Source organism: Acomys minous (genome assembly GCF_964271855.1).
Source record: "Acomys minous genome assembly, chromosome: 10".
Classification (NCBI taxonomy): domain Eukaryota; kingdom Metazoa; phylum Chordata; class Mammalia; order Rodentia; family Muridae; genus Acomys; species Acomys minous.
In genome coordinates, this window is record NC_140491.1 from 25,027,361 (window position 1) to 25,050,251 (window position 22,891).

Genomic DNA, 22,891 nt, shown 5'->3' on the forward strand with positions numbered 1-22,891 from the left:
CTGTGTATTTCATGGAGAAAAAAGAGTATTTTTTCGTAAGCACATATTCAAGAATTTCCATGAAGAAAACAACCATGAAAAGATCACTTAGCCCTCACCACAATAAACCATGACATTTTTAGCACCATCATTTTGGTTCATTTTGTTCTTTCTATAAACAAACAGTGGGCGTGCTGCCCTGTGTGTGTGACACTTAGTTTCATAACTGTCACCTTGACACAACCTAGTATCTATCGTGTTGGAAGGAAATCATGATGGGCGTGTTTCCTCACAGCAACAGGAAATGAAACTAAGCCTTCCTGTTGTGCTTTAATGATTTGAATCAAGAAAATGATTTCATCTCAATGAAATGAAAAGACTCTGGAAGGCCAAGTCCCTGTTACCACTTTGCTATTTCCCTCTTCGTTGGAGATAGCACAGGTGCACGGGAGCATGTGTGTGGGTATGAGGACACACACACAGGATATACACACATGCCCCTGGCACTGCCTGCTCCTGTGTCACTTTCCTTTCAGCATTTGTTGTGGACACTGTTCATTAGTGACGGTCATAATGCAGTACTTCATCCTAAACAGATAGGTCTTAGCCCTGTCTTGTGTTCCGACTTTGGCGGTGTGCTGATGGTGGTCTTTGTGGGCAGGCTGCAGTGGATGGTGGCAGAGGTGGACGTTGTTCTGTGGCTCCTGTGGTGCCGAGGACAGTGGCTCTTAGCCAACACTCTTCCTTCTTCTCTTTCCCTGCAGCCTTGGCATCATGTATGGCTTTGTGGCCAACCACCAGATAAGGACCCGGATCAAAAAGACCCAGACACTGGCAGAGAGCAATTATAGAGACTTTCAGATATTCCTGAATGAGACCCCAAAGGTAAAACCTGCAACCTGCACCTTCCATGGTGCCTTGTGTCTGCTCTGAGTCCCTGTGTGGATGTGTGGGAGCTCAGCCAAACCTTCGAAGATGTCTGACAGATCCACATGGAAAGGCATAGCCCTTGTATGATGCAGATGAAGAAACACAACCAGGGAGTTCTCGAAAGCACGAAACCATTTTTTCCATAGCTTTAAGATATAGGTGTCTTATTTTGCTTTATTTGTTTAGGCATAGCAAAGTCACGGCGTACGTCAAAGTGCCTAAGAATTTTAAGAGTCTCACTGTGGGTTGTTTTGTTTGATGTTCTTGTTGTTAAGTTGTTGGGTGCTATTTCCCTTCTTTTTGGTGGTATAGTTACCCTCTTATCTTTTGCGTAGTTATTATTAAGATGAAATTCTTTAGCTTTTTACACATTTGTTTATTATTATTATTATCTGTGTAGGTGTGTCAGAATCCTATGGATGGACTCTCTCTCCCTCCCCCGCTCCTTCTCCTCCCCTCTCCCCACTTCTCTCTCTCTCTCTCTCTCTCTCTCTCTCTCTCTCTCTCTCTCTCTCTCTCTCACACACACACACACACACACACACCATTTTGGAAGAGGGCAAATGGAATGGATGAGGGCAATGATGGGGAAGAGGCCTCTTTTGTCCATATCCTAGGGATGTGTTGATGCATCACCTGTGCAGAATGTGATTTGCAAAGTGAGAAGGAAACTGACTTAAGTGTGTGATGCTCATGGGTACCAGCATTGGGGAAGAATCCCAGGGAACCCATGGATCCTTGAACAAGATGTGGTCTTCTAAGTTGATTATGTCCGCAAAACAAAACAAAACTACACACTAAGTGGGTCAAGCAGCTGGAGAAAAAAGAGAACTATATGAAGGCATTTGCAAAGTGGAGAGTCGCAATCGTAACCCTGCATAGCGTTACAGCCTAGCACAGGTGGGATTACCTTTTTCCCACCTTGTGAACAAAAACTCACATTTTCCATGTAACATCCTGAAGATTCCACAGAAGCCCCCCTTTCCACTCCCCAAATGCCCAAAGTAATAACAGTGGCTCATGAAAAATAGATGGCTTTCATCGTCTTATATAGACAGTGAGTTCCTGTGACTTTGGAGAAACTGACTTGATTGAGCAGAGATGAAGATCTCTAACAAAGAACTGAACAGGCAACTGATGACAGAATACAGCTGTCCCGAAACAGAGCAAGATGTCTCACCTCCAGAGAAACGAAAAATGTAAGGTCTGATGTGTTTCAACTGGGAAGCATGGAAACTCTAGAGAATATTCTCCCAGCCTTGCAGAGAAGGGAGGAAGCAGACCCTCTGAGCCACCAGGAAAAAGAAGACAAATACTCCTTTAGAAGACCAGTCGGGAGTCATCAATATCATGGACTCGTGTGCCAAAACTTCAGATGCCTGTAAATTCTTGTCCATTGTGTCAGGGGGTAGCTCTGTATTCTTGAGCCTGGGCTGTCTCTGTGACATGTTTGTGGCCAGAGGAACACAGTGGACATGACCTTGGGCTAGTTAGGAACTTCAGCTTCTAGGAGCCTTGCATCAAGTATGTATTAGTCTCTCACTGATGGTGAATCTGGGGTACCTAGTAAAAATACCCAGGCTGGTCACTAAGGAGATACAAGACTATCTGGAGAGAGAGGGACCCACCCTTGCTCATCCCTGCAGTCCTCACCATGATCCATCTAGCCAACCCACAGAGTCCTGAGATGTAAGATAGGACCACAGTTTATAAAAGCACAATGGATATGTTCATGTTAGGCCGGGAAAGCCTCGAAGTGTGATAATCAGAGTACCAGATAAAATGAGCATGTACTACCTCCTAGCTATTTATTTTTTCAAAGTGCTATGATAGAGTTAAGTTTTTGTATCTTTATCCCTATTGCCTTTGTATTACTTTGCACCCCAGAGGACAGATGCCATGCAATTTTCTTTTCCAGCAAATTGACTATATATTGGCTCAGTACACCAACACCAAGAACAAGGCATTCTCAGACCTGGATGGTAAGTAGCATTGGAAGTTAGTTTGTATTTTTGTTTGTTATGTTTCTAAAGACGCCTTAACTACCTCCTATGAAGTACAGACCAAAATAGGAAGTAACCAAAGGTAGGAGAAGACAGGAAAAGCTCTAGAGCTGCCAGTGTTTGCCACTTGCAATTGGATGGTTAAAATCCAATGTTTAGGCCCTGGAGAGATGGTTTAGCGATTAGTAGAACTTTTTCCTCTTGTAGAAGACCTAGGTTCTTTCCCCAGCACACACGTGGAGGCTGACAATCATCCAGAACTTCAGTTCCAGGACATCCAATGCCTTTTGCTTCCTCGAGGACACCAAGCATACACATGGTGCACAGACATACACACAGGCAAAACACTCATCCACATAAATTAAATAAATACATTTGGGGGGGGGGGGAAAGCTACTCAGCATTTAACTCCAGCTCTACAAGCAGAGGGACTTGGGTTTCTGTTTTAAATTTTTACTTTGCAAGTCCGGGCAGTGGGGTGCACACCTTTAATCCCAGCACTTGGGAGGCAGAGGCAGGCAGATCTTTGTGAGTTTGAAGCCAGCCTCATCTTTCCAGGACAGCCAGGGCCAAGCAAAGAAACTCTGTCTCAGAAGCAAACAAACAAAGAATGAATAAATAAAGTTTTAGTTTGTTTATTGCCATGTTCCTTGCTGGACCATGTCTCATTAGTGTTTACATGAAGCTTGGCTCAGTGATTATCAACAAAAGGTGACATTTGGCATCATTTAATTGGCACAGTTGGGGAGGGGCTGTGGTACTGATAGCTGTTGGCCAAGGCCAAGAATACTGCTCATCATCCTATAGCACACAGGACAGTTCACACCAAGGATGCTGCTCATCATCCTATAGCGCACAGGACAGTTCACACCAAGGATGCTGCTCATCATCCTATAGCGCACAGGACAGTTCACACCAAGGATGCTGCTCAGTATCCTATAATGCCCAGGACAGTTCACCTCCATAAAGAAATATTTGCTCCCAAACGTCAGTGGTAACACAGCAGGGAAAACCTCAGTGTAGACAAAGAGCTGGAGATACTGGTTATATAACACAGCTCAAGATGACAGATGCTGTGGTCTTCACCCAAAGCCTGATGGTCCACAGGGAATAACTTTTCACTGGAGCATGTGAGCTTGAGAACTCTTGAAGCAGGTGATGATATCTCACACCAGGGCCCACAGTGTCAGGGGTAGAGGGTGGGATGTGAAGACTGGGAGAAGGAAGATGGTTTCCAGGTGTAGATCCCGGGGTGTGAGGAGAATCATGAGAGCTGAGGAGAAGCAGGCTTTCCCTCATTTACTCTTTCCTTTGGATCTAGGTATCGGTTCCTTGCTGGGAGGCAGAATAAAAGATCAGCTAAAACCCAAAGTAGTCCCTGTTCTCGAGGAGATTAAGGCCATGGCGACAGGTAAGCATGGTGGCAGGAGTGGCCCATTCCCGATTCCTGGCTTCCCAAGCTCATTTTCTCTGACTTGTATTTCTTCAAGAGTGAGTAGCGATGATAAAGACACTCTGGCTTTGTAAGCAGGCCTGGCAAAGACACAAGCTGACCCAGTGTGTGTGTGTGTGTGTGTGTGTGTGTGTGTGTGTGTGTATGTGTGTATGTGTGTGTGTGTTTTATAGTTTGTACCTGCAGTACTGGAAAAAAGCTATTTGAGTTAATAGTGACCCAATTTGATAGGAGTTGGCCACTTGTTTTTGTAAATAAAGTTTTATTGGAACACAGTTCTGTGCCTGTGCTAATCTATGGGTTACGGTTGGTTTTTTGTGCTGAAGAGGCAAAGTTCTTGGTTTTTGAGACCAGGTCCACAAAGCTTATAGGTCATTTACTATCAGCTCTTTGAACAAAAGCATCTGTTGAGGTGTTGAGTGTGGTAGCACATCTGTAATCTTGGCATTAGAAAGGTAAGAGAACCGTGATTTTTGAGGCCAGCCTGGGTTATATACGGAATTATGTAAGACCTCGACTCAAAAAAAAAAAAAGGGTTAATTAATTAATTAATTAAAAGAGAGTAACCTTTTGCAGTCTTCAGATACCAATTCTGCCCACAACCAACCATTTCCTTTCAAGGCTAGAAAATCCAGAAATGTAAACCTCCTTTCTTCTTCCCTTCCTCCTCACTTCCCTGTCTCCCATTCTCTTTTGTTTGCCTCTGCTTGTCTCGTTCCAACGTCATTTCCTGTGGTGGAAGTTCATCTCTAGTTTCTCTTCCTTTTCTTTATAAAATTATTTACTGTCATCATATACGCAAACATGTGGACATATGCTCCACTCATCATGTGTGACACAGTCAGAAATCAACCTTGTGGGGTTGGTTCTCTCTCTTTTCCTTTGAGAGAGTCCCAGGGATGGAACTTAGCTTGTGAGGCTTGTGTAGCCGGCACCTTTCCTCCGGAGCTATTGCGCCAGCTGCTCTTGTCAGACAAGGTCTGAAAGCCAATTCCATCACTTCCCAGCCAGCTGCTGGCTAGAGACTGAACAGTGCCAACCAGTGACCTACCCTTAAGATCTGTTTCTCATTTTTTTTTTATTAAAAATTTTATGTGTATGAATGCTTTTGCCTGCATATATGTAAATGCACCGTATGTTTACTTGGTGTGTGGAGAGACTAGAAGAGGACATTAGATGAACTGGGTCTGGATTTATAATAAAGCCTCCATTGTAGGTGCTAGGAACCAAAGCAACGGCAGCAAGTGCTCTTAATGACTGAGCCATTTCTCAAGCCCCGTAACTCCATTTAACTCTACTGGTCCCCGTATGATTGTATTGTGGGTTAAGAGTTCCCCGTACTAATTTGAGGCACTGTTCAGTGCCTTGTCTGACAAAAGCGCATGTACCCAGACCTGCCTTGGTGGATGGTGTCTAGAACACTGGGGAGGGTTTAGAAGTAGGGTGTTTCATACCATTCACAGGAAAGCCAAATAGTAAGTGCTTTGGGAAGATGTGGTCATCTTTGTCCAAGCCAGTATGGCTGTAAGTGGATTCTAGAAATCCTGCACCCCTGGCCAATACATCTATACAGACTTTCAAGATCACCCCATCCCCACAGTCTAAAAGATAGAGAAGGCTGCACGAAAGCAAAGGAAAATCACAAGACACTGTGGTTGGTGTGCACACATTCTCCCATACAGTGGTCTAATGGTTTTTAGTGTTTTAAAATAATGTTTAAAAAAATTTTTTTTTAGATTTACATTTGCTTGTCATGTATGTGTGAGCACACTGGCACATGCCACACCACAGCGGGTGGCAATTTGTCCTCTCCTTTTTACCATGTGGGCTCCAGAGATCAATCCGGGTTGTTGGGATTGGAGGTCTGAGCTCCTAACCACTGGGCCATCTTACCAGCCCCCAATATTTAGTACTTGAGTTACATAGTGCATTCTAGATAAAAGGCAAGGTGGGTTGTATTTTTCTTTGTGCTGTACATATTATGAAAGTTTTTTTTTTCTTTTTTGGCCAGCTTGAATATGTCAGTTTGGTAAGCTTTCACCATGGCCAGAGATGTGCCTTAAATTTTTTTCAATAAGCCATTCCAGCTTTTTTTTTCTTTTTTGCTACAACGGAAAACAAGCTTCATGTGATTCCTGTATTGTGGGATATCCTGCAGTGAAGACCACTTGCTACAGGTTCAAGCCAATAGAAAGTGTTTATTAGCCAGCTGCCGAACCACACTGGGTGTTTGGCACCTGAGTGCGGTCCTGAGCCTTTCCCAGGGTAGGTGAGCATTTAAGTGCAAAAACCACATCCTGGGTTGACGCCTCAGTTAGCAAAAACTGTTAGCTAGAAGTGAAACTACAGAAGCCAAAAGGCATTTAGGGACTTTCCCAGAACTATGGAGTTTGATGGATTAGGCCTTTGTTTTTGTTTCAGCAGCCTACCTGCTGGGTTCCAAAGCCTGAATGGTACTTCCGCCATGGCGGAAGTTGTGCTAAGCTCTGGGAGCCTAATAAGGCCTGGGAGTTTATAGCAAATGGGCTTCAGAGAGAGGAGAAGCATAGCAATCACCTGAGCACATTACGTGTTGTGGGCCGCAGGCCAGTCCACATAAAGGGAATGAGCTTCAGGCTGGCAAATGTTAATTGGCTGAAATTAAGAATTAAGAGTTAAGCCAGGCATAGTGGTGCTCGACTTTAATCCTAGTGCTTAGGGTGCAGGGGGGGGGGGACGGTCAGAGGCAGGTGGATTTCTGTGAGTTCCAGGGCCACCTGGTCTGGAGAACAATTCTAGGACAGCCAGGGCTATACAGAGAAACACCGTGTAGAACCATTCTTCCCCACCCCCACACACACACATAAATAAAGAATTAAGAGTTGAGCTAAAATTAAGAACCTGAAAGGTCTTTTCTGCTTTCTTCAGATGCATACAGCCTAGGGTCATGGAAGGACTCTGAGTTACAGCCTTGTACAGAATTTAGCAGCATAACATCTTTTCAAGCTTTTAAAAAATATATTGGGTTCTCTCCAGGACATGGCGGAATACTACCCACAGCCTAGAATGTCTTGAGATGACGAGTAAATAAGCCTGTGTTTCCTGGGCCATCAGCTTACCTCATCACTTGTCTTTCTTCGTTCTTATTGCTTCTTGAACTACAATAACTGAAATCAAAGGACAGGACAATGAGTTAAAAACTCAGGCACAGAAGCCTGTGTGTGCAGTCTCTCGTCATCCTCTTGCCTTCTGCCCTCTCTGAAGAAAGCAGGTTCTTAATTTTAGCTCAACTCTTAATTATTTGGTGAGGGGAGAGAGGGATGGTAGCAAGACAGGCAAACTGCAACCAAATCTCTTAAGGAAGAGGTCATTCGGGCTTTCAGTTCCAGAGATAACTGCGAGGAGCATATGAGGGCAGAGAGGTCACATCTCAACCACCCAGAGGAAACAGAGAACCAGGGATGGAGCCATGGACTCCTAGCACCCACCTCAGTGCTGTACTTCCTACAGCAGGGTGCTGCGTCCTTAAAGTCCCAAAGCTTTCCTGAACAGCGCCCTTCACTAACCAGCGACCGACCAAGTTTTCAAAGGCCTGGAATGGATGGGGACCATTTCTCACCCAAATCATCACATTCCACTCTTTGGCCTCCACAAGCTCATGGCCACATCACAGTGCATTTAGTCCAACTTCCAAAGGTCCCCTACATTTGTCCAGAAGTCTCAAGTGTCTTCTGATACTCAAAGCTTAACTGTGATACCCCCCTCCCCCCACCGGTACAATTAAGGGGAAAAAAAAAACTCCAACAAAAAAAATTCATGCTTTGAATATATAATGGCACAGAAAGGAAACAGTGGACCCAAGCGAGACTGAAACCCAGCAGGGCCAACTCCAAATTCTGCATCTCCATGTTCTGTGTCCAGGACGTCATCACATGGGGCTTGGATAGCTTCACCACCACCCCTGAGATTTCCATACCAGCACGTACTGCTTTATGACCTTTTCATTGAAAACTTGAAAGCTAGTATAAAAAAAACAATGGTGTTCCTTATGCCACGTGTCCATTTTTACACGTATTTACTTACTTCTGTGTCTATGTGTTTATTCTGTGTGTGGTTGGTCGGGAGGTACAAATGTTAGACTTCAGAGGACAGAGTGAGAGTTGGTCCTCTTCTACCACGTGAATCCCGGGGACTGAACTCAGCCTGTCAGGCTTGGCCGCAAGCACCTTTACTCCATGAGCCATCTTGCCAACCTTCCTTACAGCTTTTTCCTAAGTATGTGTCCCTGTACCCCGTTCTCATTTGTTGACCTCCCCCAGTCTCCTCCCCTCCCCACCTGTCCATTTCTGGCTGGTAAATCTCTTATTACTCACAGCTCGTGTGTGGGTGCAATTGCTTCTTACATGGATTAAACTGCTTTGTTGACCAGATAGTGTCACCTGCGGTGTCCCCGGGGAGTCCCCGAGTTTGCGCTCAACTTGTGCTAGTGAAAGAGAGCCTGTGGAGGCAAGAGGAGCTGGGTGAAGGGGCTGACATAGTGCTTTCATTCCTCCTGTGTGTCCTGTCCCACTGCCCTTTGCAGCTGTCTGAGCTCATCTCCAGGTTGGTTGGTTTTGCTTTCTGAGGCACTCTCGTGGCCTGCTCTGATTCTGTCTGTGTTCCTGCAGTCATCAAACAGACCAAGGATGCCCTGCAGAACATGAGCAGCAGTCTCAAGAGTCTGCGTGACGGAAGCGCACAGCTCAGTACCAACCTGACCGCTGCAAAAGATAGCATCGAGAGCTCCCTCAACAGCGGAGACTGCGCTTCAGAGCCAGCCAGCAAGATCTGCGATAGCATCAGACCAGAGCTAAACCATCTGAAGAGCAACCACGACCCGCTGCAGGTGAGTCGATGTGAGCCGATGTGAGCCGATGTGAGCCGATGTGAGCTTGCCACAACCAGGAGAACTAAAGGAGACTGAGAAGGCCTAAGATGGGATGTGCCTGGCTGATGTTCACAGCGGCTTGGGCTGGATAGGACATCTAGTCACTGCACTAGAACGAAGGCAACCGAAGTTAAAAAAAAAATAAAATAAAAAAATGAAGGGGAGGAGCTTTTGAGACGTTCTGTGCCATTTGGTGATTTATGAAAGAAAATGCAGGTTGAAAAAGAAGAGAAGAATACATACTAATCTTCAGGTCACTTGGGATGATGGAGGAAGGTTCCGCAGCTTAAGAGCACTTGCTGCGCATGCGAAGGACTTGACTCCACCGCCCTCTCCTGGCCTCCATGTGTACTGCACTAACGTGTATATACTTCCATAAAGACATACCATACACATAAGTAAAACAAAATACTAAAAAAATCCCAAAACTAAGCATAATAACTATATACGCTAGATTAGACAATTTCATTATTTTCTAAAATTTACCCTCTCATTTGAGATGTAGAAAATTTCTTTAAAATATATTAATTATAATATGTTAAATTTAGTTATATATACCACTCACATTCTATATAAAATAACATTTTAACACACCTTTTCTCAGCTTCATATTTTATGAGCCAGTCTTTTTTAAAGACTTCACATGTGCAGTCATTGTCTGGATATCTAGTGAATTATTTTTTGGAGTCATCTAATGGACTTTTAGAGGTCAGTTCTGTTTTTTTCTATTTGAAATGCATCCTTTGAGAGGGTGGTGTTTTATGCTTTGTTCTTGCTGTTTGCCTTTTTGAGAAAGGGTCTCACAATAGCCCCACACTTGCCTAGAACTTGTTAAACAATCCAGGCAGACCTCACACTTCACCGTCCTGCCTTCGCCTTCCTAAGGCAGGCATGCACCACCTTACCCGGAACTATTGCCCTTTAGTGTGAGTTTTGCATATGTGGGATGGTTGTAAATACACATTACTCCTTTCCTGCCCTTGGACACCTTTTCCAAGTGTTCTCCTTCGCTATCTGCTGTTGGGATACAACACTGTGATCAAAAGCAATTCAGGGGAGAAAAAGGTTTCCTTGGCTTACAGCCTTAGGGGAAGTCAGAGCAGGAATTCAAAGCAGAAACCACGGAGAAAAGTTACTTGCAGGCCTGCCGAAAGGTTTACACTTAACTAGGTTTCTCCCTGGACCACCTGCCTGGGAAATGGTGCCACCTGCAGTGGGCTGGGCCCTCTCTCCCACATCTGTTACTGTGACCCCACAGACATGCTCCAGTCACTCTGATCTGGGCAACACCCTCCCCCCCCAATTGAGATTTCCTTCTCAGATGACTGATTCTTGTCAAGTTGACAGTTAAACCTAACGAGGACACCAACATTCATCATTTTGCCCCACTTCTTTTATGTTTCTTCATATTGTTGTATAAATTGCACAGAGTTCTTAAAAGCTATGTGCTAAGTTACTGACCTGTTCCTTTTTTTTTTTTTTAAGTATTTATTTATTTATTTATTTATTATGTGTACAGTCTTCTGCCTGAATGTACACCTACAAGCCAGAAGAAAGCATCGGATCACATTATAGATGGTTGTGAGCCACCATGTGGTTGCTGGGAATTGAACTCAGGACCTTTGGAAGAGCAGGTGGCGCTCTTAACCTCTGAACCATCTCTCAGCCCCCCTGTTCCTTTTTATACCTGAATAGTTTAATGTGTTTATCCTCATGTGCACATCACAGTTAGGACACAAAACACAGGACCCTTACTGCCATCCACTTTCCACATTCTTTTAGGATGTTGTCACATTTTTAACAAAAATGCACTTACAAATGTTTTCTCTCTTTGCAGCTCAGGGTCTTTCGTTGCCAGAACTATGGGGTCTTTCTTTCCCCTTTACTATGCGGCTGACTCTTAGTCTTTTTTGTTGTGACACTGGCGTTTTCGAATACACCATTTGTTTGGGGGAGTGGCTGTCATTTAGGTTTATGTGTGATCTCTCATGATGACGCTTGAGTTCTCCACATTCACCAAGCACCTATTTCAAAGTGGTGCTGTGTCCCTTGATGTGTGTCATGTTGAGAGGCCCGGGGCATGGGTCCCAGGTGCCAAGAGCTATTTATTGTACTTGGAAACCATATACAGTTCTGTACCTGGAAGACTGGTTCTGAGCTTCTAACCACTGCAAGCTCCGGCTGCATTATTTAATTCTAGTATTATTTTATTTGTTTACTTATTTGTTTAGTTTACTCTTGAGGAGCCAACCCAAGGCCTGACGCATGTTTCACTTCATTTAGACTATAGTCTAAATTCCTTTTACTTTTAAAAGCGATATTTTACAAGTTGGTCTATGACTTCATGAAATATGTTCAGCACTAGCAATTGTGTGGCCACACATACTTTATTTGTCCCTCATTTATTTGTACTACAGCAAACTCACAAACTTTAGAAAATCAGTTTCATACATGTCACTCCAAACAGAATGTGATTTTCCCCAGACCTTTTTCTGTTTTCAAAAGGAAATGAAGTTAGGCCTTGCAATGTCAACACCCTGGGACCCGCATATAAGATGACTCTGTGTGTGTGTGTGTGTGTGTGTGTGTGTGTGTGTGTGTGTGTGTGTGTGTGAAGTTTAGCCAAATTTTCTTACTACTTATTTCATAAATTTTCAGCTCCCAGATGTGGATAGAGAACTCAATACTGTCAATGACATCGACAAAACTGATCTGGAGAGCCTTGTCAAAATGGTATGTTTCTTGGAACAACTAAAGTAGCTTACTTCGTATAAGGGCTGTCTAGTGCGTAAGAACATAGGAAGCACCCAGTAAGAACATAGGTGTCACCCATGACAACCTTAACCTCGGCCTCCCCGGTTTGTTGTGCTGCAGTGTAGACATCACCTTATTCTGAGCACAGAGTGCTGCCTGCCCCACACAGGAGCTGCTTCAGCACCCATTTGTTTTTATCTCCTTGCTAATGTTAAGCTTTTTCATACACATTGCCTCAGTGGTGGCACTCACTTTTTTCTCGACACTCCTGTATCTAGTGACTTAGTATTTTTTTAGCCTTCATACATCACTTTCTCTTTTACTTTAAAAAAAAAATCACCAAACTAATTTTATTGTATATATTCCCCCCTTGAATGTCTTTGCTCAACATCTTTATTATCCCAATGACTTGTGGCTCTTATTTCCTTGGTGCCAACATGGCTTTATCACTCTTTGGGTTTTCTACACATGGTCTAAAGGACTTTCTTCTAGGGTGAGAAGTCTTTAAGATGATCTCTGATTTATTCAGCTTAAACATACAGCTCAGAGACACAGAGCTCTTGCCTTGAGCATGCAAAGCCCAACACAAAAAAAAGCAGCACCTTTTTCTAAAGGGGATTTACTTTTAGGCCAATGCTAGTCATATTTAGATAATTTCAATCTTAAGATAATGTTACATTTTCGTTTTACTTCTTTACTTGATATAAAATGGAGTTTAGGCCAACTGATCTTCAGTTTGTTTTGCAATATTTTCAGGGGTACACGTCGCTGGATGAAATACCGGATGAGGTCCAAAACCAAACCGAGCCTGGCATCTCAGGTGAGAGTCATAGTTCAAAGTCATTCTGCTATGATCGGTCGTAACAAAGGAAGAGCTTGTTATAAATTTTCTTGTTCTCTTCTAGGTAAAAAAAAAAATCTGTCACTAAACCCTATGGAGTGAGTGTTAGATGCACTGATTATGTCATCTTTCGTCAGTGGTGATGTAGCTGAGGGAAAGAAAAACACCAGACTTCATGTTTAATGTTTGTTGCTGTATGGCAGGGTGTCCCCGGGTGGTGACTCCCTGAGCTAGGTTCTTCTTCTAGGACTTAACACCAGTTGCAATTTGGAAGGTCAGGTTCTAATTATCTTCACTGGTCAGGTTCTAATTATCTTCACCAACCCCCTAGATTATTATATTTCCTAGATGAGCTTAAAATGGCTCTTACTTACTTTTAGGAAAACGGTATAGAAGAATTTGTCTTTGGGGAAGTGTTTTCTTTCTTTCCACAGTCCTGATGTGATGGTCCTTTAGGCTCTAAGACTGCTTTAGAGACTGCAGGAATCTTAAAGGTTGAAACTGCCGAACTGTGCTATGTTCAGGCTGGGGTGCTTGGGAGTGAGTGTGCAGAGTGAGGAGAGATGAGAGACTCATCTGCCTGAAGCTGAGCAAGAGTATCTTAAAGGCATCTCTTTAAAGATCGCCTTTCCAGTGCTTCTTTTACCCATTTACCACATGTTTTTAAGAAACAAAACAACACAAAACAAAAGATTGTGTTATATGTTAGAACCTGGAGAGATGGTTCATCAGTTCAGATCACTGGCTGCTCTTCCAGAGGACCAGGGTTCAGTTCTCAGCACCCACATAGCAACTCACAATTGTCAGTAATTCCAATTCCAGGGCATCTGATGCCTTTCTTCTGGCTTCTTTTGGGCACTGCATACATGTGGAGGCAGACACACATGCAGGCAGAACACCTATACATATACAACAAAACAAACAAAACTTTATAAAAAAGATACTAAAGGCAAGATCATCCTTTCCTTAGGTAACACCCGAAGGCTACTTACTGCATGCTGGATGTCTGATAAGCTGCCTGCTTACTAACCTCTGTGTTTGATTTCTTGTTTCTCCTCTCTGGACCTCTTCTACCCCTACGAGCAGTCCTCTGTTGTAAGTGTGATGCATGCATGAGCAAAGCCCAACATTTCTGGTGTCAAGCTTAAGCACAAGTCAGCATTATCCAAGGGCAAGACAAGTGCCCGTCTGCCAGTCAGGATGCTATTTTACTTTTTAAATATATATTTTATTAATTTATTCATATTACATCTCAACTGTTATCCCATCCCTTGTATCCTCCCATTCCTCCCTCCCTCCCATTTTCCCCTTACTCCCCTCCCCTATGACTATGACTGAGGAGGACCTCCTCCCCCTGTATATACTCATAGGGTATCAAGTCTCTTCTTGGTAGCCTGCTATCCTTCCTCTGAGTGCCGCCAGGCCTCCCCATTCAAGGAGCATAGTTAAATATGGGGCACCAGAGTTCGTGTAAAAGTCAGTCCCCCTTAGCTTCGTTGAGCCTTCAGTGCTAGCCTGAATATTTTTAAAGTGCCTACTTTGTGCCATGCTCTTACAAGTGTTGGGGCAGTGAGAAGCATTAGGCATGCCCGCCTACTACCTTTCTGCCAATCGTACACACAGATCACACTGTGATAACCCAGCCGAGTATGTGCAAGTTAGCTACCGTGGCGGAGACGGGGCAGGAGCCTTCCTCAACAAGTTGCCCTGCACACTGAGGATTAAAGAATGTATTTGACTGCAAAGAGCTGCAGCCACCTGCCAGTCACCAAAGCTGACAAGGCTGAGCCTTGTCTCATGTGAGGGTGAGAGAAAGCCCCACCCCCAGGGAGCTGCTCAAAGCAGGCCGGGTCTTCATCTCACTCCCACCACCGAGGCCCATGGAGATCTCACCGTTAAGAACCTTCTAAAGTTTCTTTGCATAAGAGTCATTTGGCGAGGCAATGAGGGGGCCACAGGTCTCCAAACATGTTGAATCCAGCCGCTGTCTGTTTCTAGATTTCAAATCCATGTGAAAATCATGTTTGGAAAGATTCCCACCAATTTTTTTTTATAGTCACATTTTGAACAAAGCATCAATAATTGCCACTTACTCCAAGTCCAGCAGAGCCCTGAGATCAATTTGGAGAGCTTCAAATCCCGTTTCCTACTGCCATTACCACGGTAGTCTCTCGGCCAGCTGGGATCAGTAGACTTAACCACTGTTTGTTCTTAGCACATCTGGGTCAGGACCTAGCCTCTGGACTTGTGGGAGTGCTGGTCCAGGTGGCACAGTGTGAGCAGGTAGCTGTGATCCAGGACCTGTTGGGACAGACTGGCACATTCTAGAAAAGTGGTGTTCTCCTTGAACTTACTCCACTCTGGAAAGCTATTATGGATCTCAGTGGAAACTGGTCACAGGAATTGTGTTGTCCTTGGAAACACAGGTGGATTCTGCAATGTCTCCAATTGGATAAGCCAAGTAATTTTTAAATAAACATCGACTAGGTCATTTTTTTTTCAAGAATCAATGCAAGGGAGTTTGCCCCTGGATGCCATCTTCTATTTGTTGTCTACTCTCCCCATTCCCCCCCCACCTTCTCCTGTTCCTCTCCTTTCTCTCTTCCTCTCCTTCCTTTTCCCTACTCCCCTCTCCACTCACCCCTGTTTTGTTTTTTTTTTTGTTTTGTTTTGTTTTCGTTTTTGTTTTTGACAAGGGATCTCCCTATGTGGACCAGGCTGTTCTTAAATTGGCTGCAAGCTGCCCGCTTCAGCCTTCCACGTGCTTGGATTACAGCATCCATGGCCCCTGCCAGGCTGTGTCTCTCAAGGCCATTTCTTTTTTTTAGTGGGATTTTTATTCTTCCTATTCCAGAAATCATATAATAGGACTTCCTTAAAACAAACAAAGAGCAATACCGGGTACTTACTAAAGAAAACCATGGGTGAACTACTCAACCTAGGTGAGCCTTGGGGCCACAGGAGAGTGGGATTTAAGGCAGGGATTGCATTGGTGAGGAAGCAAGTTTAATATTGAGAGAAGTGCTTGGCACATGGTAGGCACATCTGCATTTTAGTCACCCCCAACCTTTTTTCTTTTTCAAGTATTTTACGAGGGAGACTGGCTGAACTTCAGTACCACTTAGATTCACTGTTTTGTTCGTCTGTTGCTTGTAGATGGTCTTGGCTTTATTGGCTCTTACTGTAGAATCTTACTTTGTTAGAAACCCACACAGAACATGAGGAAGACTTAAGTGGCTTTTCTTTGTCCCCAAACAAGGTCTCTTCCTTCTATGTTTAAAGTGAGTAACTGTGATTTGTCCCCCTCCCACCTTTTTTTTTTTTCTTCTCAGATGTCAAAAAGACATTAGACTCCATCAGCTCCGTCATTAAGAATGTGAGCCAAAGTATTCCTATTGAGGAGGTGCTGTCTGAGGCCTCCCGTTACCTTAATGACAGCAACAGTTACTTCCACAAGGAGCTGCCCAAACTGGAAGAATATGACTCATACTGGTGAGTGCCTCCTTGGAGTTGGGCAAATGAGCACAGAGCTCGCTTTGTAAGGGTATAAAAACATGGTGTAATTGCAGGATATAACCTTATGAAACCAGATGGGATGAGGAGGCTGTGGCCTGTGGTGTTCATTCAGGAAAGTAGAGAAGGGTCGGGGACATGGCGTTGTAGCGAATCGCATGGGTGCAAGTGTGAGGACCAGAGTTTGGATCCCCAGCACACGTGTTAAAAATAAATAAATAAATTCAGGGAAGAGAGTGGGGGAGGGGGGAGAGAAGGGGGTTGTATTGGTGGAGCCCTGGAGCCTGCCAGCCAGTCAGTCTACGGCCAGCCAATTGATGAGCTCTGGCTTCAGTGAGACCCCCTGACTCAAAAATTAAAGTGGGGGAGTGATTGAGGAGGATGCCTGACATCAACTTCTGCCCTGCACAAGCACGCTCAGCTATGTGCCATGTACCCTGCACACACACACACACAGCCTAAGTGCTCACTAAGGCAGCTCACAGAATAAAATCGAATGATACACAAATGGTTAGCATGGCTTCTGAGTAGCGGTGATATGCATATTCATAAGACATTCCTTGCTTAAAAGCAAAAACTGGGGGACTGGAGATCCTTGAGCCGCATATTCAACAGTTTAGGATTTTGGTGTTAATTATTTCTCGAATCTTCTTTATAGTTAGTAAGCCAAACGTGTATTGGAAGCACAAAAATAAGCAGGAAGGATATTTAGGAAAATGTCCTCTTTGATTTGTGAAATGAATGCGGAGATTGGTATTTTCTGAAGGAATGTGGCTTTCTTAGCTGTGTCATGAGACCATTAGGTTGGGGTTGGCCCCTGGAGGGTGAGTATGAACATTCCAGAAAGAACATGAACAGGAAGGACTGTACCATGAGGTTCCAGAAGGTTCCAGCCTTCTTATCTAAACAGTGCCCCCTTAGAGACTTTTAGATGCTGTCTCTCACCCAGATTCCTTTTTGTATGAGGGCACAAGACAAATGATAAGATTGCAGCCTTAGAGGAAGAGGTTCAGCCTGTTCACCAAGCTTTTTATGCATGATGCTTCCGAGAGTGCCCCCAACATTTGCTGGTCATGTTCTGCGCATGACTGTTTGTGTAAGCAAGGACCTTGGGGCTCAGAAAAGGGAAAAGACTCCCTTATGGCTACACCATCCGGCTGTGCCATAGATGACGGCAATGGATAAGCTTCCAGGGGCTCCTGTTACATTTCCTGGTGGGGCTAGGACACCTGGGCAGACACTGGGACAGGCAGAAGACAGAGTGTCCCTTAGAGACCTTACAAACTCAATAGAGACAATATAGTCCATTTATCTGTCTGCCTCTTGCAGCTACTCTCCCTCCCTTCTTCCATTCTTGCCTAGAGACCATGAAGCTTTTGTTTTTCGAAAAATATCTTAACTAATCATTTGGCTCAGTAACTCAGAAAATTCTCTGAAGCCAGGCTCCATGTTCATTTAATTTGGCCTTCTTGATACCTGGGATGAACCTTCCCCCAGAATGGCTGCTGGTAGCTATTACTGTAATTACCAACATTGCTTTTAATTGAATGAGAAGCTTTAGTGAGTGTTTCCGTCAGGAGGCCCCAAGATGAACAGATACTGTTGATTTTTTTTAGTGTCTTAAATGTTGGGATGCTTTCTTGGTCTTGAGTGCAGGGAAAGTTGCTGCACATCCCAGGAATGCAGGTAAGACCTAATTGAGGCGCCACAGTCCCTCAATGTCTCCGGGGACCATTACAAAACTAAGCTTTGCATTCTGTAGACGTTTGAGGTAGGATGCTCATAAACTTGCAAATGTCTCATGCATCAGCCACTTAGTGCATTTCTGTTTCAGTAAGGAACACGATGGCCCAGAACACTCCTGTAACCCCCAAAGAGTTTTGAGAAAGGGAGGGGAAATTGCTTTTTTTTCGTCTGTCGCCTACTCAGACCCTTGATGCAGCTTCCAACACTAAGACATTTGGCAGGACATGAATGTCTTAGGTGTGTCCTGATCAGAGCCCTGAGCAAGATGAGGCCTGTGTGAGCCCTGCGGGATACATGGACTTGCTCACCCCTACTGCAGAGTGGGCACTCCAATGCCAAGAGGCTAATGTACTGGCTGCTGTGGTTAAGAGGCAAAGGCAGAAAGGGCTCTTGCCATGAAGTCTTGCCCTCTGGTGTTAGATGAGCAAGTCTGCTCCAGCCTTAGCCCATGCTCAGCCAATACAGCTGTTGGCTGGAGAGAGGGCCCTCCCATTAGGAACTACACTCACAACCAAAAGTGGCTTGATAATACTGTACATTTTTTTCCCCAGGTGGCTGGCTGGCTTGATTGTCTGCTTCCTGCTGACTCTCATTGTGACTTTCTTTTACCTGGGTTTGCTCTGTGGTGTATATGGCTATGACAAGCATGCCACCCCAACCAGAAGAGGCTGTATATCCAACACTGGAGGCATCTTCCTCATGGCGTGAGTGTTTGCTCCATTCTGTCACGTGGAGGTAGAAAAGAAGAGGCGGTCGGTGCTAGTGTGGAATTGTGGAACGTGGAGCCTCTCGGTATCACATTGGAGCCTCAGAGTCCACAGTGTTTACACATAGTGGGCTCCTTTTTAAAGTGGCTTTCCTGGAAGTCATTTCCAAGCTGTGTAATATCCATTGTTGCTTCATTATCTTCATTCATTCATTCATTCACTCACTCATTCATTCACTCCCTCACTGCTCACTCACTCATGAGAAACAGAACCACTGTTCTCTACTAATTGAAGTATAACTAGCTCAAAAATCCAGGAACCTGGCTTAAAGCCAGATTTTGCCAACTCAGCACCCTTGGTATTTAGACATGAAACCTGAATTTGGGATATGAGTAGGTCTTTAGGTTTCTGACAGTCGGGAGCCTGTGGCAGATGGGAGTGATTATCTCTGTTTTAAAGACATCCATATGTAAGTTCATATATTTGAGAAACCTTACTCTAGGATACTGAAACAAAGCCTAGCAGGCAACAGCAGTGTGCACTTGATGGCACCAGAACCCTAAACTAGGATACAGTTGAAGTGGCAATAAATGTGCCACTGAGGAAGCTGGTGGCCTTCAAGCCTTCAAGTTCTAGGTTAATGGCTTTGATGGTCTTATTGTAGAGTTCTTGTCCCCTCTGGGTCCTTCTGTTCTTTTCCCCAGTCTTCCATAATACTCCTCAAGCTCCGCCTAATGTTTGGCCCTGGGTCTCAGCATCTGTTTTGATCCGCTGCTGGGTGGAGCCTCCCAGAAGTTATCCTAGGCTCCTGTCTGCAGGCATAGCAGAGTGTCATTAACAGTGTCATGGTTTGGCTCCCTCCTATGGGATGGGTCTCAGGTTGGGCTAGTCATTGGTTGGCCATTCCCTCAATCTCTGTTCCATCTTTATCCATGCACATCTTGTAGGCAGGATAAATGTGTAAGCTCTGTTTCTTAACAATTAAACTTTATTATACAACCTAACTAGCTTACACAAAAGGGAAAAAAGGTTAAAGGGAAAAAAGAGTGAACCTTCCGGTGTCCGTTCCACGGGATGGGTCCCTAGGTGTCTCTGGCTTGTGTGTTGGTCCGGCCTGTTCGATGATCCTCCTTCCGATCCATGTGCGCTCAAGCCTTGTCTGAACCTGCTGCTACTCTCCTCTCCACCTGCCTTCTCCCATTGAGGGTTGATTAGAAAAACAATAGTCCAGGTGGAGTCCCCAGGTCTGCTTCCTGAATTCCAGGCCCAGGATGGCTCCACCCAGTCTATCTCAAGCTATCGGTGGTGTGTCCAAGGGTAAAGCCCGCCAAGATTGCTTTCACCTGTGACAAAGCTTACAGTCTTTCCCACATAAATTCTTGGTCGAAGGTTTTGTGGGTGGGTTGGTGTGCTCCTCCCTCCACTGGAAATCTTGCCTGGCTATGAGGTGGACACTTCAGTCTTCATGTCCCCTGCTGTTAGGAGTCTCAGCTAGAGCCACCCCTATATCCTCCCGGGAACTTACCCTGTAGCAGGTCTCCATCTTGACCCAGAGATTCCCTGTCCCTCAGTTTCCCTTCTCTCATCCAGCCCCCTCACCTCTCACACCAACCATCCCCACATCTTCCCCACACCTTCTCCTACTTGCACTTCGTCCACTTTCAGTGTTTATTCTATTTCTCCTTCTGAGTGGGAGGGGCCATCCTTGTTACTTAGCTTCTTTGGGTCTGTGGCTTAAAGTATGATTATTCTGTACTATATGGCTAACATCCACTTAGAAGTGAGTACATACCATGTGTGTCTTTCTGGGCTGGGCCATGGAGGGTGAAGCACCAACCAAAGAGCATGCATGAACTGCACCTAGGTCCCCGACACACATGTAACTAATGGGCAGCTGGGTATTTATGTTGGTCCCCTAGCAAGTGGAGTATGGGCTATCTCTGATATGGACTCTGTCGCCTGAATGTAGACCACTTGCCCCGAGCTGGGCTGCCTTGTCTGGCCTCAGTGGGAGAAGATGCACTTAGTCTTGATGTGAAGGGATGTGCCAGGGTGGGTTGGTTGGGGGAGGTCTCTGCCTTTCTGAGGAGAAGGGGAGAGGAAGAGGGGGAAGAGGGAGGGAGGGTGATACCAGGGGGAGAGGAGGGAGGGGGCTGCATTCGGGATGTAAAGTGAATAAATAAACAATGTAACTAATAGAAAGAAAATAGTGCTAGGATATGTAAGCAGGCTCAAGGGGAAGTAAGGATTGGAAACCTCTCTTTTGGGAGGTGGAGAACCAAAACATTAGCCATGTGCTTTCACTGCCAGTGGTATGAGGAGGAAGTTGGAGAGCAGGCGCCACACATAGATCTGTGTCTTTAAACATGGAGTCATGATCATAATCAGGTTCCTTGAGCTCTGTGTGTCTAAGTTCTTTCCCACGAACAGGCTCTAGCGTGATGAACCTTTATGAACATTAATGTAGACATGCCTAACAACATCCTTAATGTGAATGGCCCGGGGACTTCCGGTACTTGCTGAAGTGCTGCACAAGAGGAGCCCATTTGCTCACACACATAGGTTTAAACCATTCTACTACAGGACTGTGGGAGGGGCTTAGAGGGAGAGGTGGCCTAGCATGTGCAAGGCTCTAGATGCAAAATAAATGGCTGGAGGTAGGGAGGGAGAGAGAGAGGGAGGGAGGGAGGGAGGGAGGGAGGGGGTCACCAAATGAAAGTACCTCTCAACAGGAAAAAAAAACAAACAAATTATACCAATAAGGATTTATTTTGCCTTTTTGTCCAATTAAACATAGATATAGATAGATTAATGTCAAGACTCCCACACACCTGTCCACACCACTGATGTATATGTACACACCTGTCCACATCGCTCATCTATGTGCTCACACCTGTCCACAACACTGGTCTATGTGCCCACACCTGTCCACATCACTCATCATCTATGTGTTCACACCTGTCCACACCACTTGTCTATGTGCCCACACCTGTCCATATCACTCATCATCTATGTGCTCACACCTGTCCACACCACTGGTCTGTGTGCCCACACCTGTCCACATCACTAATCATCTATGTGCTCACACCTGTCCACATCACTCATCATCTATGTGCTCACACCTATCCACATCGCTCATCTACATGTTCACACCTGTCCACACCACTAATCTATGTGCCCACACCTGTCTACATCACTCATCATCTATGTGTTCACACCTGTCCACACCACTGGTCTGTGTGGCCACACCTATCCACATCACTCATCTATGTGCTCACACCTGTCCACACCACTGGTCTATGTGCCCACACCTGTCCACATCACTCATCATCTATGTGCTCACACCTGTCCACATCACTCATCATCTATGTGCTCACACCTGTCCACATCACTCATCTACATGTTCACACCTGCCCACACCACTAATCTATGTGCCCACACCTGTCCACATCACTCATCATCTATGTGCTCACACCTGTCCACACCACTGGTCTATGTGCCCACACCTGTCCACATCACTCATCATCTATGTGCTCACACCTGTCCACATCACTCATCATCTATGTGCTCACACCTGTCCACACCACTGGTCTATGTGCCCACACCTGTCCACATCACTCATCATCTATGTGTTCACACCTGTCCACACCACTGGTCTGTGTGGCCACACCTATCCACATCACTCATCTATGTGCTCACACCTGTCCACACCACTGGTCTATGTACCCACGTACTTGGAAAACAGAGGCTGGCAACTACTCTTTCCTTCCCCCTCTAAACAGGAAGAGTGTCCACCAGCGCTGCCCCTCCAGCACTCTTCTCCACACAGCAGCCTCCTCAGCAGCATGCTCTGCTTCCTGCCGCTCATCTGCCCACAGCTCCCAGGCCCACCTCAACTTATTTTATTCCCCGATCATCCCACCTCTCTCAAGTCAACAGCAACCTATGCTTTCCAGGACAGTGGGGACAGCGGTGTTTGCAAGGCTGAGCACTAGGGAGTCGTGCAGACATCTCCTCCTTGTGCAAAGCCCTCACTCCCAGCTCACAACTTCACACCTA

The 22,891-nt window shown here is 45.2% G+C and overlaps 1 protein-coding gene across 10 annotated transcripts in view; it reads left to right on the top strand.

Moving 5' to 3' along the window:
• Positions 1-22,891, top strand: part of PROM1 (prominin 1) — a gene marked incomplete at its 3' end in the record, with an annotated part of 98,722 nt that overhangs the window by 52,705 nt on the left and 23,126 nt on the right. For all 10 annotated transcript variants that reach the window (XM_084798294.1, XM_084798291.1, XM_084798299.1 and 7 more), the window contains 8 exons: positions 744-864; positions 2,828-2,891; positions 4,234-4,323; positions 9,012-9,229; positions 11,930-12,004; positions 12,782-12,845; positions 16,199-16,358; positions 18,677-18,829. In XM_084798294.1, the coding sequence (XP_084654420.1) occupies positions 744-864; positions 2,828-2,891; positions 4,234-4,323; positions 9,012-9,229; positions 11,930-12,004; positions 12,782-12,845; positions 16,199-16,358; positions 18,677-18,829 (945 nt within the window). The remainder of the gene's footprint in view (positions 1-743; positions 865-2,827; positions 2,892-4,233; positions 4,324-9,011; positions 9,230-11,929; positions 12,005-12,781; positions 12,846-16,198; positions 16,359-18,676; positions 18,830-22,891) is intronic.